This window comes from Synchiropus splendidus, chromosome 17 (genome assembly GCF_027744825.2).
Source record: "Synchiropus splendidus isolate RoL2022-P1 chromosome 17, RoL_Sspl_1.0, whole genome shotgun sequence".
NCBI lineage: Eukaryota > Metazoa > Chordata > Actinopteri > Syngnathiformes > Callionymidae > Synchiropus > Synchiropus splendidus.
The window spans coordinates 4,445,729-4,462,051 of NC_071350.1; the positions used below are offsets into that span (position 1 = coordinate 4,445,729).

At 41.1% G+C, this 16,323-nt stretch overlaps 1 protein-coding gene across 1 annotated transcript in view; it reads right to left on the bottom strand.

Moving 5' to 3' along the window:
• The window catches only part of pcdh1a (protocadherin 1a), a 115,774-nt gene that overhangs the window by 90,339 nt on the left and 9,112 nt on the right, over nucleotides 1–16,323 (bottom strand). Inside the window, exons 2-3 of the mRNA XM_053848004.1 lie at nucleotides 9,501–10,315; nucleotides 6,893–9,076 (exon numbers count right to left, since the gene is read on the bottom strand). Coding sequence (XP_053703979.1) covers nucleotides 6,893–9,076; nucleotides 9,501–10,295 — 2,979 coding nt within the window. The 5' untranslated portion in view covers nucleotides 10,296–10,315. The remainder of the gene's footprint in view (nucleotides 1–6,892; nucleotides 9,077–9,500; nucleotides 10,316–16,323) is intronic.

Consider the following 16,323-nt stretch of genomic DNA (forward strand, 5'->3'; position numbering starts at 1 on the left):
GTCAGGAATGTGTGCGGCAGTTCTTTACATTTCTTTTATGGGACTTTGAATGTCACTCAAAAGACTCCTATGGATCATCTGTGAAGTATTTGGAGATGCCTGTTTCTTTAACAGATCATTGTGAGGTTGTTGTTGATCTCTGTGTTGTCTACACTGTGATGTAATATCTGACTTGAAGTATTACGTACGTGAGCTTCGCACTCATCCTCCTCCCTGGGTGGAATTCTCAAGTCTCAACTTTCCATTTCTTCTTGTATGATGTCTGCCATCACCCTCCCTTGACCCGAGGATCTGAACGGAATCATTTTGTCTCACTTCCACCTCCTTGTATTATACTGCACCTAAATATTTCTCCAACTTCCGTAAAAGAAATCAAGAATTCACCACAGCTGTCTGAATCCTTGTAGCTCAACCACCTGTCGCCCTGCAGATCTGTCCTCGACGGCATACATGCCCAACACTTGGCCATCTCCCGTTGGCTTCTCCTACACGACTGTTGACGTCTGCTCCGATCCCAACTCTCTGGTCATCTTGCTGACATCCTGCATGTGGGGAACAGCAATTCCCCTGAATTCATTAGCTTCTCGCTTCATGCTCATGATTTAGTCTCATTTCCTCCTTCTTCTCCGCAATATACTCTACACTCTGTTCATGCAGATTCATGCTTAATGAATTATCTTTCTATCTACCCCATGGCATTCACACCAAAAGCAGCCCTTGCTATCCCCAGCTCTTCAGGTTTAGGGTTCCTATCCCATTTGTGATCTTCAGATTTGCTAAAGCCTGTTGCCATAGCTGGCTGGGATACCATCATAGGCTTCAAGATTCAACACTGGCTCAAGTTTTGGAATTGCTCCTCATCTGGTCCCGCAACTATAAACAGGGAACAAGGCTAAACCTTAGGAAATGAAAATTCTTTGCTGAAGCTGAAAATGAGTTAACCAAGGCCAAAAAGTGAAACACAGAAAGAACTATAATGCCAAATATTAGAACCATTGTAACTATGTGCTTTACTCACAAAAACAATGCATTGATGTCAAGGTTCACTAATAGGACACGAATAACAAAATTATTAAAATAGTCATGTTGCATCAGCACTTGCAATAAATGTTTGATATGATGAGCGGCTTCTAACATTTTCCATCATAAAAATGCAATTTGCATTTAAGATGCATGCATTTTAACTTTAACTTACTTCAACAAAGTGTGTTCAGAACACGTACAGCTGCAGAGTGATAGCAATATTTTCTCTGTTGGTCAATAACACAGTCATTTATTTTCTGCAATTCTGCGTTCTTTGCATCCATGTTGCTTCATTGTTACAACCAAATATGGTCTTTATAATGCATATCAGGTGCAGTGGTGATGATTTTCGAATGCATCTGAGAGGAACGAGCGCTGACCAACTTGTCAATGTTTTCACTCCGCTGCAATAAAAGGGACATCGTCTGCAGCGGCAGTGTCAGAGGACCTGGTCTCTGTAGTTAGTGGCTCAAAGGGGGTAAGAAGAGTCCCAATGTTGTCGCGCAACTCTTACGGGAGACACAGAGGTGGATTTCTAGCATGTGATAAGTGCAACATTGAGAAACGACATTCAGATGCAACACTTGCTTCCATACTACTATGCTTCAAACATTCTCAGAAATACCACTGTGTCGCAGACACGTTGCCTGTATCTAGGCGGTCGCGCCATTGGCCACAGTTTTGCTTGTGTCCTCACAACCTCCCATTTATGTTGGGGGCACCGTACTAAACCCCTGCACCACTGAAAGATAGCAAGGAGTGTTTGGAAAACCATCATTTTATACTCACACATTTCATGACTAATTCAAATTCTGAAAAAGGTTTGTAAATATTGAGGTGGTGATGCTGGTACTTCATATGAAAGTACCAGCATGCATTTGAAAATAGGTTTTCTGGTGAGAACTAATAGCTAGGAGTGAACACAATTCAGAATTTCCATCACAATGCACTGCCAAGGCAAAGTATTGAATGACACCATTTTCCCCATTAAACAGTCAGCAAAACACAAGGTACCAGGGAGCTAAATGATTGCAGCATCCACAATGCTTTTCTTGCCTCACTTTCTTTCTAGCCTTCCTTTGCTGGGTAATCAACTGGGGCCAATATGCAGTGCACAAACAGCCGTGGGTGTATAGAAATGTGTGTGAATGTGTGTGCGCTTGAGTATTTTTTATTTTTTTCAGAAGAACTGGAAAGCAGATTGGATGTAGCGATAGGAAAAGACAGAGAAAATAAGCCAGCCACAGTTTCCTCCCTGGTTTTCTAAAACACAGAGGAGACATTTCGGATGATGTGGAGATTTCACAAGGCCTGAGCACGGGGATGCAAGAGAGAATAACATGTCAAAGTGTAGTACAACAAGCGGGTTCAGAGGCTAACCTTGAATATGCCGCTTGTTGTGTGGAACCAGGGATGCAGCGCCAAAAAAATGCCAATCCCAGCCTCACAGAGGGAAGTCATATGTTTCTCTATTGAGGAAGCAGGTCTTCAAGTCGTCCTCTTTGGCCTCAGTTCGATCTCCTTTACACGAACTTGAGCACAACAGAGGCCGCTACAGAATACTGTGGCTGTATATAAGTTTGACTGTGTACAGGATCTGCCATAGGAGCCAAACCCTATAGTCCATATAACATGGCACTCCTACGGTGTCACTAACACAGGTTTCTCATTAGTCGGCTGTGAAGGGAAGGTGGCAGCTGTAAGACCCAACAGGGATAATTATCAGCTCTAATGGCAAACGTGAAGCACAGGTTTCTCCAGCAACTGGCGAGAAATATCACACATTCACAAGTGACAAGAGGAGCATTTGAACCTATGGAGAGATTGCCAGAGTAACAACCTCCTGCTTGTTGATGGAAAGTGCACCGATAACCAGTGAATAAAACACAGATTCAACTGACACCAAGTGAAGTGAGACGCTCATATCCCCTTATTAACTTCAGAGAATTAGTCCTGCTTTAACCCATGTGGCTCATTTTCTATTTCGTGAAAATGGTGATTTGTATCAGGCACCTTTCACCACCCTTTGTACGGAAGGTCTGCAGAAAGAATACTAAGACTGTACATAAGTCACTATGGAGTACAAGTTGCATCAGTCAAAAATTGCATATATATATATATATATATATATATATATATATATATATATATATATATATATATATATATATATATATATATATATATATATATATCCAGTATTTTCAGGACAAATTTATTTTACAAATCGGTAAACTAAATTTGTCCCAGAAGCGGTAAAACCACAAAGGTCCTGCTGCCAGTTATTCTCATTCACAGCTCCACGTCGTGGAACATAACATAACATCGAAGCAAGCCCACTGAGAAACAAGGAAGCAATGGGGGACATTCTGACATTCAACAGTAAGAATACTAGCCTTCGATCATGAGGAGTGAATAAATACAATTCATCTGTAGCCGTTCTTGACCTGTCCTTCCCTTCAGGTGTCTGGTGGCACGCCCCAACCTTTGCAAATATTTTCCACTTTGCGATTATGACGTTACTCTCTGGATTTATATTTCCCATTGAAAGATACCATTGATGGTAATGTTTACACGTAAAAATGTGAAATATATATATATATATATATATATATATATATATATATATATATATATATATATATATATATATATATATATATATATATATATATATATATATATATATATATATATATATATATGAATCAAAGAGACATGTTCAACCATCATGTATTTGGAATATTTTGAGCTCAAGGGTGAGATGATGCCATATATACACCATGAAATAGCTGTATGAACGAACACAATAATAAATCAATAACAACAGATGTGCAGCACTGTGCTGAAATACATGTTGTGAGTAATTGAAAATCAAGGAACACAAAAGAAAGCCTGGCATGGAGCATAGGACCATTCAGATCTATATTTTGTTGCGTTTCATTATTTATTCCATTTCATTTATTGACAATGTATGTGAAAGCTTATGTTTTATGGAAGTGAGGTTTTCTTTATACATTCAAAATATTCTATTCTAAGAAATTACTCCAGATGCCAGACATACCAAACAATGTATTTGACTGTTCATTTTTTAAATATTATTTTAATAATTAATTTATAATATTTTCAGAGTTGACAGGAATAAAGGGGTAAATATCTTGCATTTTCAGTAGTCATTTGCTTATTTTCTGTGAATGTTCTAGACATATTATTGGAATAAATCACATTATTATTCAGTGAAACATATACTATCTAACAATATCTATAATGATCTATTTCGTTCATAGACAGTTGGGCTTACATTCCTCTTTTGTCTTCCTTCCCTCAATGTGAATTATGCAAATTGCTCAAATCCCATCACTATTTTTCAAATTAAAACTACTCCAGTGGCTGCTGGGATTAGTGTGTTGCATAAACATTCCTAATGTAATTTATTCAGTGTTGGATTTTAAGAAAATACTAAAAGCTAAAACCAATTCGCAGTCACACTGAAAAACAACCTGAAAAAAAAGTTATCTCTTGGATCTTGTCCTTTCATGACCTTTATTTTGACCCTCTGGCTCAGCATATCTTCATATTTGTCTCACACCTCACCATGTGTTACTCAGGGATATGACACATACATGTAGCACTTCGTAGAGTATTATAAAAAGTGCTGCCTCATATGTTATTATATCATCTTATTGGCTGTGATGCGAGCCGTCCAAGTAGTTTTTCTCATCACTTTCCATGTTAGTTGAAAGTCGGGCCACAGGTACGCCGTTCTTTGATACCTGTGACATGTTGTCACAGAAATGCATCAGACTGAGAGAAAGCACAGAGCATGACCAGTTTCTTGATGAAGAGCTTTGTGAAGTGTTGCGCAGTTAATTACAGCAAGGGCACCATTCTACATCTGTCGCATCACTTGGCATCTTTTTTCATTAAATATTTTGGTCAATCTGTTCCTCCTGATGTGAGGGGGGACGCCATACATGGGACCACATCTGCGGAGGTATGTCAAACGGTCTTCAACATCTGCCCATGTTTTTACACTGCCCGTCAATCACACTCATTTATGCCCGTAATGTTTTCATATTGAGGAACCACAGCGCTGTCAACTGATGAAAGCGTACATCTGAGCAGCGTTTACAATGAACACACTTCTAGTCGGAAACAAATGCACACAGAGAGATTGGCACGACACACACCAATCGAGACACACCCCGCGGCTTTTGCAGTCATTCTATTCCCTTATGTTGTCCGTCAAGGAGACAGTGTTCTCAAAAAGGCGACTCCACCCACATATGCTTGTGATCACCAAAGGTGTCAGCCACATTCAGAGAAACACGCAACCAGCCAACTGTGAGACTAACTGTGAAGATTCTTCAGCAGAAGATGTGTCAACTTCTGGAGCTTAGAACTCAGCAGAATCGCTCCTACTTCTATTTTTGCTCATTTATACGTGGCAAACCTCATCTAAAAAAGCCTCTAGAATTATTTTTTATTTGGATGCCGTTTGCAGTTTGATATATGGCGACATTTTTTGAAAGTGTGTCACAATGTTTTCCAAGGTGAAAACAGATAGCATGTAAAAAAAAAAAAGGTTGTTGCTTTGCTTTTTGATGTTATTAAAGCAGGAGCACAGCTAGTGGTAAACACTGTCTCTGTCATAGTTGCATGTCAGGTTCAGCTGTAATACAAGAAAAGCATTCACTTATGCATTCAAATATTTGAGAGCAATGCTCGGCATATCAGACTGTACATCCATGAATGCAGTTCTGTTTCCATGGTGAGTCTTGCATTGGCAATTATTGCACCGATAAGAGAGGATAAGAGCATAAAGCGCTGGTGAGAAGAGCAAGTGACCTGTAGAGATCAGAATACAAGGTCATGTAGAGAAGCCCTAGAAAACAGTCTGAAGAAAAATAGCTCTTCAAAAACACTATCTGTCTGCAAAGAAATATGGTATACTATATATATATATATATATATATATATATATATATATATATATATATATATATATATATATATATATATATATATATATATATATATATATATATATATATATATATATATCGTGCATAGCTAGATGGAGAGAGAGCATGAGACAAACTTTGGACAAATGACATTAACAAAGTGACACAGTACTTCTGAGTCCATTTTTTGTAGGTCAATCCACTTCGATAGTAATCTTGAGGATTAGTGCTGAAATTGTGTATGTCCTAGTTAAAAGCATTTTTAACGTAAAGTAAAGGTTTAGCATCATCCAATAATTTAGGAAAAAAAATCTAATTCTGTCAATTAATGATATTGGGTTACTGTATTTTACAAACTATAGTGAAATATACAGAATGTTTCCATTAACTTACTCCATATGATTACACATTGTATGATAGATTTACCACAGGACATCAATGACAACAGGAATTCAGGTATGAAGAGTTTGGATCAGGCATTTCCAAAGTCAGGTGAGAAATAAAAATAGTCCAACAACTGCTTTCCAGGTGGAATAGTGCTTGTTTTATGACCAACTGTGGGTCATAAATACATTTATGGTATATCACCATTGCCCCATAAGCATTTGCCCTGACATCACTTTCATATAGACAAGGTAGAAAGTACAGAATGACACTGTGGGCCTGTGAAAATAGGACATTATTTTCACTTTTGGATGTGCAATATGACATAATCGTGGTGATCCAAGGATTGGCAATTGTGAACTCATTTCATGGAAGCAATAATGACTTGAGTTTTATCCATGCAAACCATGTTCTACATATTGTGAAAATGCAATACAACAGTAACAGTTTTATACAACAGTTAAAAAAACAACTCTATAATCCAGAATGGTAAGAAAATAGAGTATCAAAACTGATCTTACCTGCTTATTGTACTTGGGCTGATTGGTCCTGTAGCTGTAGTCTGAGTATTGGTCTGACCCAGTGGAGTTGTCGTCCCCGCCTGTACCTACGAAGGTGTTGGTGGCAGGCAAGTCCTGAACAGCCTGATGTTTCTGTGAGGCTGAAGGAGATTGGGCTTGCAACTGAATGGATGGTAACGGCGAGTTGGAGCGGTAGTGCCTTCCAATGTCAGGACTTCCTGGCGAGTAGGTCAGTGGCAGATGTATCCTGGGGCTATCATTGACTCCATCGAGGTTAAACTTGAGATTCTTCTGAAGACTGACTTCCTCGTCTTCTCCAAGCTGTTTTGGCGGCTTTTGTGGCTTTCCTTTCCTGCCTCGTTTTCCTTTTGTATTCTTTGGTGCCTGTTTTGGGGCGTACAAGTCTTTTGTTTCTTTCTTGCCGGCCTGGTAACCACTTTTAGTTTCTCTCTGGATGCGGTTTCGTATAAACACCACAACAAGAATGATCATTACAACCCCTGCCACCCCAGCAAGGCTCCCAAATAAAATGTTGCCACGGTGTGCAGCAAAGCCATTGTCCGGATCACCAGCAATGTCCCTGTCCAGTGGAGTGTAAAGACTGTGACCGACTAAAGCTTCCACTAGGCTGACATTTGAAATAGTTTCATTGACATAGATATGAACTAGAGCAGTGGCATGGCGTGACGGTTTCCCCCTGTCACTCACACGAACAACAAGGCGATGGAGTCCGCCATGTTTAGGAGTCATTTCTTTTGCCAAAGTGATCTCTCCACTAGTCGGGGAAATGCGGAATAATTGGTATGGGTTTCCACCGGCAATGCTGAAAACAAGCTCTGCGTTCGGACCGCTGTCCAAATCTTCGGCTTCCACTACTTCTACATGGCTATCCGGAGATGCTAATGGTGAGAGGCGTCTATATGAAGAATTTGAAGGTTTTGTGACCACCGGATCATTGTCATTTTCATCAAGCACATTGATGGTAACACCAACATACGAGGATCGGGGCGGCTCTCCTCCATCCACTGCTTTTAGACGGAAAGTATAACTGCTTTCTTTTTCTCTGTCAAATGATATGCTTGAGAGGATGGTGCCCGTTCCGTTTTGAACAACAAACTTTCCCCCATCCGGCTCCACAGAGAGGTGAACATGGGCATTCTGACCTTTGTCCACATCCAGTACTGTCACCATCCCCACAGGACTAAGAGGAGGCATGTTTTCCAAAACAGAAAAGCTGTAACCGCTCAACATGAACTTGGGGTCATTGTCATTGCGGTCAAGCACCTTTATAACAACTGTTGCTGTCCCTTTATGAACAGGTGATCCTTTATCTGCAGCTGTGACCCGAAACTCATAGCGTTCTTTATGTTCACGATCAAGAGGGGTCCGGGCTCTGACTTCTCCTGTATTTGGGTCAATCTCAAAAAGCCCTTTGATAGATGGCTCACCAATGATATTATATAGGAGTTCTGCATTTGTTCCACTGTCGGCATCCAAAGCTATAACATCCAAAACTTTTTCCCCTGGTTCATTTTCTTCGGCAAAATCTACCTCAAATAAGGTTGGGGAAAATACTGGAGTGTTATCATTCACGTCCGTCACCTGCACCTTTAAAGAGTTGGTACTTGATAGTGCTGGGTTGCCGGAGTCTACCGCCACAATCTCCACTCTGTAATCTCTGACTCTTTCGAAGTCTAGAGGCGTGGTGGTTTGGAGGAAATATTTCCGTCTATTATCGCTTGATGAGTCGCTGGCAGGACGCAGCTGAAAGGGGACATCACCGGCAACAACACAGGTGACGACCGCATTCTCCCCCTCGTCCCTGTCAGACACCTGAACCAAAGCAACGGCTGTTCCCACTGGCATGTCTTCTGAGATGTTTGCCACCCCCTCGTTGTGTGTCACAAGCCCAATGCCTCTAATTTCAACAGCTGGAGCATTATCGTTTTGGTCAGTCACTTCAATTGTTACAAATGTCTTGGAGCTTTTAGGCTGTGGGCCTTTGTCCCTTGCCACGACGTAGAATGATAAGCTGCTAATCTCCTCTCTGTCCAGAGGTCCTTTGACATAGATAGTGCCGGTGGAACGATCAATACGCAAGAGTTTGGGCACTGGGTCGACTGCTTGGTGAATAGTGTACTCGATTTCTCCATTAGGTCCCATGTCGGAGTCGTTTGCTTTGACCTACAAGGAAAATACATTTTCCAATTAAAGCATCAACATGGCAAAGGGTTTTCCCCACTTCATTTTAAAATGGTTTGGAAACAAAGAATACTGAATAAATTTCACTATGAACTGTGAATCCTATGCACTGTTAAGTGAGTTCTTTTTTTATTATTTTATTTTTTTTAAATGAAAAGGTAATGGAACATGATTCAAAGGTACAAATCTCCGGAGAGAGACATGTGTAATTCATGTCGTATGTCATATAAAATAGCTAGTTCTACAGGAGTTGGACAAAATAATGGAAACACCTTAAAGCTAAAAAGGCTTCAAGGTGTTTCCGTTATTTTGTCCAACCCCTGCATATCTGGTTGTGTTACTTAAGACGAACTATTATTGCAGCACAACAATCATCATTCAGAACAGCTTTCTGGAGTAAACTTACCTGCAGCACTGAATGCCCTACAGGACTGTTTTCCAACACTTTAGCTTCGTATGTGGACTTTTCAAACTTTGGCGAGTTATCATTGGCGTCCGTGACCACCACTCTGAGCAGCGCGCTGCTGTACCGCTGTGGATTTCCACCATCCACCGCTTTGATTGTGAGGTCATAGGAATCCTTCTGCTCTCGATCCAGGTTGCCAAGAACGATGAGTTGTGGCAGCTTTCCTCCCCTGTCATCCGCCACTTGTAAACCAAAAAGGGTTGCTGCATCTGGACCAGCTGTGAGGGCGTAATCACTCACTCCATTTCTGTCCGTGTCCCTGTCTGTAGCAACAGGTATGGAGAACAATGCGCCCATGATTGTGTTCTCCGGCACAGAGATGGTGAGCACAGATGAAGGAAACTGTGGCGTGTTGTCATTGATATCCTGCACCTCAATGCGTCCCTCAATGAGTCGTGGACTCTGATTTTGAATCAGATCTGTGACTGAGACTTCAAATTCCAGAAAGCAGGGCTTACCCTTCATGAGCAAGCGACAGTCCCTCAATGTCTCTCTGTCTATGGGAATTTCTGTGGTGAAGATATCGCCGGTTTTCCCATCGACACGCAGGTATGGGGCGCCTACCTCCAGCTTATAGAGATGTCCTGAGTCTGGTAGACCCTGGTCAGCAGCCAGGCTACCGATGAGAGTGTTGGGAGGCTGCTCTTCCAGGACACGATACAGGATACTGCAGTCAACGGAGCCGCATTGCAGCACCACCAGCCAAAAGAGTGCTACTTGTAAATTAAGTTCCATTGGGTCATCAGAAGAACTGCCTGTAAAGATAAAAAAAGAGAAATAAGTCAGACAAAGAGACACTTTCCAAGGGAAGCATCATCAGATTTCAAAAGTTTCTGATTGGATTTGCTAGTAGCACCACAAAAATACAAAATATTTGGATGGAACTGCAGTTCTGTGAGTACATGCAAAGCCCGAAACAGACTTAGCAGATGCAACAGACAAAAGAAGAATGTCAGTATCTCCAAAGATGTCTGCTCCCAATGCTCAAAAGGACCACCAGCGAGCCCCTAGAGGACAACCTGGAGGTCACACTGAGGAACAACCTGCTGCACAGGAGGCAGTAGCCTGCAAGCACCCTGCAGAAAACAGTTAACCCAGGGATTACTCCTCACAGAGTACGACCAAAACCCACATGACGAATGGTCAAAGTCGCAAGGCCCTTATGTAACATTTCCTGCAGAAAAATGAGGACACTAGCCCACCTTCCTTCAAAGTAGTTTTATCCCAGAAGGGCTGTGGTACTTCAGTAACATGTGGAAAGTCACCAAATACCGACTTTGTCTTTAGAATGTAGCTCAAGCGTTTGAGTTACAAGTTGAACAACAGCCACGTAGTCAGTTGACAGCTGACAAACACACAACTATTACTATTGGACAGGCTGTCATTATAGCATAGCATTTTTTTTTTCATAAAACTAAAAGGAACAGCCTTTGCAAAAAGAGAATACGATATAATGCATTTACGCACATATATATGAAGTAAAATTGTAATGAAAGGTTAATGTAAGGATGTCCTTTATTCACCACTCTCCACACTCTACACAAGGCCATTTACTCACTATGAGGCCAGTTGTGGATATAACCTGCATGTGAGCTTTGAAAGCTGCAGAGAAAAATAAATAAATAAATAAAACGCAGGAATAAATGCCCTCAATGCCATTTCCCAGACTAACAGTTACAAACAATGTTTTCACATATATTGCTGCAGCTTTATTCAAATCCTCTACATTAATTCTTGTTGTCAAGCTCTGCAAAGTCCTGCAGGCACATATATAATAATTAGTCAACAACAACAAAGAGAAAAGAGGATTTTTGAAATATGCAATGGAATTACTTCCCAGCATGGTTTCTTTTAAGTCTGAGCGCATCAATAGCCTCAGTGAATTTGTTTTCAATTATTATGTAGGATTTCATGCAAGAACAGAAACACATATCCTATATGAATATTGACATTGAGGACAAGTATGTATTGTTTTAGTAAACTAGCAAACATGTAAAGGTGCAACATAAGCGGCAGTTTAATTGGGTGACACTATTTGCAAAATGCTACTCAGGGTTCACCAGGGGGCAGTTACAACTGGGAGGCGATGATGCCTTTGTGTCCAACTGTGATGCCCAAAGGCCCCAACCATCAAAGACAATACTATAGTGAACAATGTCTGTCAATGGTAGTGACTGACTCCTTTCATCATATTTCATTTTGAACCTTTGAACCCCGTGATTATGAGCCATACTTTTGGTATCCGTTTTGAACTGCACTCCCTCCAGCCAAAGAATTCAGGGATTTTCACACTGAAATGATGAAGTCTTTAATTGTGATGTCCTTTACGTGTGCTTGTGTGTGTGTGTGTGAGTGTGTGTTGCTCGGATGTTCCTGGAATAGAACACCAACACGGAGGTTAAGCATTCGTGTCCACTTTCTTGGAAAATGTGCTGGTGACAATGAAGAGACACTGGAATGTCTTGTGCAGCATGATGTCCCACTTGTTGAATTGTCAACGACTAAGTTTATGGTGCTTGTGTGTCAGTTGCCGCTCAGTGACTGTGCTGAAATGCCCCTCATGAAATATGTCAAAACAGAAAGCATGAACAAAATACCCAAACTGCATGTAGGGCTATTGAATAGAGAGTACACTTGGATAAGGGAAGCATGGCACCATATGAGGGGCTCACAATTTAAGAAAAAATAGCTGAGCAGCTTCAGAATAAATAGAAGAAATGCGCTAGATATGTTTATCCCATATTCATGGATTCAGAGCCATTTATTGGACCACTTTGGTGTGCTACACTTGTTCATTCATTTCCTCCCTTATTCCCATGATGAGGCCACAGAGTAAAACTGGGGCAAGAGGCGGGAAAGACCCTGGAAAAGTCCCCAGTCCGTCATTGGACATGCACAGACAGACGTTCAGTCATCACCTATGACGTGTTAAATAAACGTCTTACTGCTATATTTTGTCTGTATAGACTCGCACATCAGCTCAGTACGTCTAAATGCATATGGCAATTCCAGAAGTTGCACATAGCAGATGCACATCCATGATCGGGTCTGATCTCTATATTTAGTAAATTAATTAGTCATGGGAGTAATTAAGCAAACAAGACGGATTCCTGAATATTCGCTTATGTGGGTCGACTCAGAGCACCTAAGAAATATTCAAAAAGGGAGCAAGATCATAAACGTAGAATGTTATTCTCACATAACGCATGCATCTCCCGGTAAGAGACAGAGAGGAGAGGCGCACACATTCACAATTGTGTCGATATTGTGTTAGCCCGATCAAAACATGGCAATGCGTCAACACACTGAAGAAGCCAGAAGCCATTTAGAAAACTGACCTTTAAGGATTTAGTCAACAAATGACTCTTCACTTGAAAAAAATATATATACAAAGAAACTACGTAACTTGTCGTTGTCGTCCTCCCAATCCCCTTCTAACAATGCAGTAAGCGCACTTTGATGGTTACATGATTGTTATGGTTGATGACACTCATGACTTAATGTCTTCCAGTTGGCCTCATGCCTGTTCTCCAGATGGCACCATGCCTGGCAGCTACAGCAAAATGTGGTCTTTCTCTCCCCCCTTTGTTTACATTGACATTAAAATTCATGTTGCTTGTGAAATACGCCATCAGTCAGAGAGCGAGTCTCCTATCAGATGGATATTGACTAAATGCCTTTAGGTTCCATCTAACATTCCTGCTTACGAGTCACATACACCCCCATCTTTGAGGCTGATATACTGAAGGTTTGAGTCTGACATTAAAATATCATGCCAGCAGACCTGATAAGAGCAGCGAGTAAAGCAACATAGACTCACTTAGACTCAATGGTTATCAAGTGCTTTGCATTCTTTGCAGTGAACTGGCGTTAAACAGCAAAAAAAAAAACAGGTCGAACAAATATTATATATGATGGTGAAAATGGTTGAACAAAATAAAAGGTAAAATGGGAGAAAATAGTATTGATATATATCTCAGTACTATACCAGGGTTCCATACATATTTGGTGTGCCAAAGTAATACATTTAATGGTGTATTATAACGCCAGTACTTGGCCTCTGCTTCCTCAGGTTGGGTCAACCACCTGTTATTGCAATGAACCACTCAAGGCTAAACATGTTGTGGACAGATGGACACCATGTGGATGTAAATTACTGTTGGACTTGACAAGACTTTATTTACATTTCCAGTCTCCAGAATGACGAATGGATGGATTACGGTACTTCAATAGATCAGAAAAGAAGTGATAGTGTTGTAGCTAAGACCACATAACCAGAAACTGAATCAGGACCGAAACCAGCGCCGACAGTGACCAAGACTTTGAGGGTCAGAGGCCAAGATCGAAATGAATACATCTGAATCCGATGAAAGCATTTCAGCGCTTGATTTATTTTGAGAAAAATGGCAACCGTTTCTTTTGTAATAAAAAATAAATGTGTATGTCTATGTGACGGATAGACTCATGGGCATTAGTTTGACCTCTGACTGGATCTCGGACCCTCAAAGTCTTGGACTTCTGTAGGCTCTGGTCTCTGGTTTGGTGGTCTCAACTCCCACACTAGTGAGGTCATTGCAGAATCAGAGTCAGCTTTATTGCCACGCTCAGTGAGGATCCCAGCAACTAGGGAAGAGCTTTGGAATAACGTGCAATAAAATAAAATAAAATAAACAGTAACAGAAGAAGTAATAAATTAATATCCCACAAACAACAAGGTGCATCTTGAGTGTCTTAAACAACAACAACCAGAGCTTGTTTGTCCACCCTGCAGAACAGATGAGCTACGCCCAGCTTTTCACTATGCTACAGTTTTTGGAACTTCCATACTCATTCATATTCATATTTTCTTTTTAACTTCACAAATACAAAAGGAAAAACGAAAAGTTGTCTACACGTCAGAGTTCAAGTTTGGAGAATGTATTCATTCCCATAAACAAACAGGAATGTAATGGATAACCATTTTACAAGATGCACTGCGTTTGCAATTTCCATTTGTCCCATGCACAATAAAGTTAAGTTCAGCAAAGGCTAACTTCAAAATTTACATAACAGAAACTTGCTGCTGTGAGCTGAGCCTAAAAACAATCCAACAACACACATGACTAAACTGCATTCAGAATCATACAGGTAACAAAAGAGGAAAAACTGGTGACACCGTGGGGGTAGGTCACAATGGACATGAATTGTCCACCGTGCAAAAGCATGGCAAGGAAAACATCTGTGGTCGCAGATATCTCTTTATGCGACCGCTAACGTTGAGAGCACCGGGGATGTGCAAAACGATGAAAGATAAAAGGGAAGCCCTAGGTTACGCTCAAATAACACAGGTTCTGAGTTAACAAGACACAGACAGACGGGCAGACAGACAGACAGGCAGACAGACAGACAGACAGACAGACAGACAGACAGACAGACAGACAGACGGACAGACAGACAGAAGGACAGACGGACAGACAGACAGATAGGCAGGCAGACAGACAGACAGACAGACGACAGATAGGCAGGCAGGCAGACAGACAGACAGACGGACAGACAGACAGATAGACAGACAGACTGACAGGCAGACAGACAGACAGACAGACAGACAGACAGACGGACAGACAGACAGAAGGACAGACAGACAGACAGACAGATAGGCAGGCAGACAGACAGACAGACAGACAGATGACAGATAGGCAGACAGACAGACAGACAGACAGACAGACAACAGATAGGCAGGCAGGCAGACAGACAGACAGACGGACAGATAGGCAGGCAGACAGACAGACAGACAGACAGACAACAGATAGGCAGGCAGGCAGACAGACAGACAGACGGACAGATAGGCAGGCAGACAGACAGACAGACGGACAGATAGGCAGGCAGGCAGACAGACAGACAGACGGACAGATAGGCAGGCAGACAGACAGACAGACAGACAGACAGACAGACAGACAGACAGGCAGACAGACAGACCGGCAGGCAGGCAGACATAGATTGATAGATAATTTAAACCTATGGAGTTCTTCAACCAGAAACTGAATAACTTGAAAGTGCTGAACATATCTGAAGACAGCATTTCCTGCACATCAGCATATTTCAACCCCAAAATGGCTTGATTATCATCTGTGGTTCCGTATGGTGTGATAAACTCACAAGACCACAAGCTGATTCAAGCATATTGCAAATGTATTTCAGCATAAAATCGCAGAAGGAACAAGGGACGTGGCTTTATTATGATTATTTTTTTTAAAGGAGAAGAAATTAGAGTTGCAAGACAAGCGGGAAAACGCTCACACCTCCAGTCAAGTGCTTCATTCAGCAACGCTATAAGAGTTGTCAGAATTGATGCTGTCACCACAACGAAATACAAAAAATAATTGCAATAAAAAATATTTTTTAAATATTTATATGCATTGCCTGTTGATTCATTTATTGAACTATTAACCATTCTAAAACTACTTTTTCATACTGCTGAGGATTTCACCGGACAATTTCAGAATGGCAACATAACTTTATCACCACACTTTCTTTCTTCCCTTCTTCACCTTTATATAAAAAGCTATTTAGCCTTTTTCGATTCCTGTTCATTACTTCTGCAAGGCCCTGAAGGATGCATTTTGTGATCACTGGTAGCTGCAGGTTCATAATAAATAAATACATAAAGAAAATATGATGGTGAGAATGTTGCTCGGGGGTGTGATGGGCACATCTTCATTTTCAGAGAATTAGCAGAAAATAATTATCTCCGCATAAAGTGACTGAGCAATATACGTATTGAGGG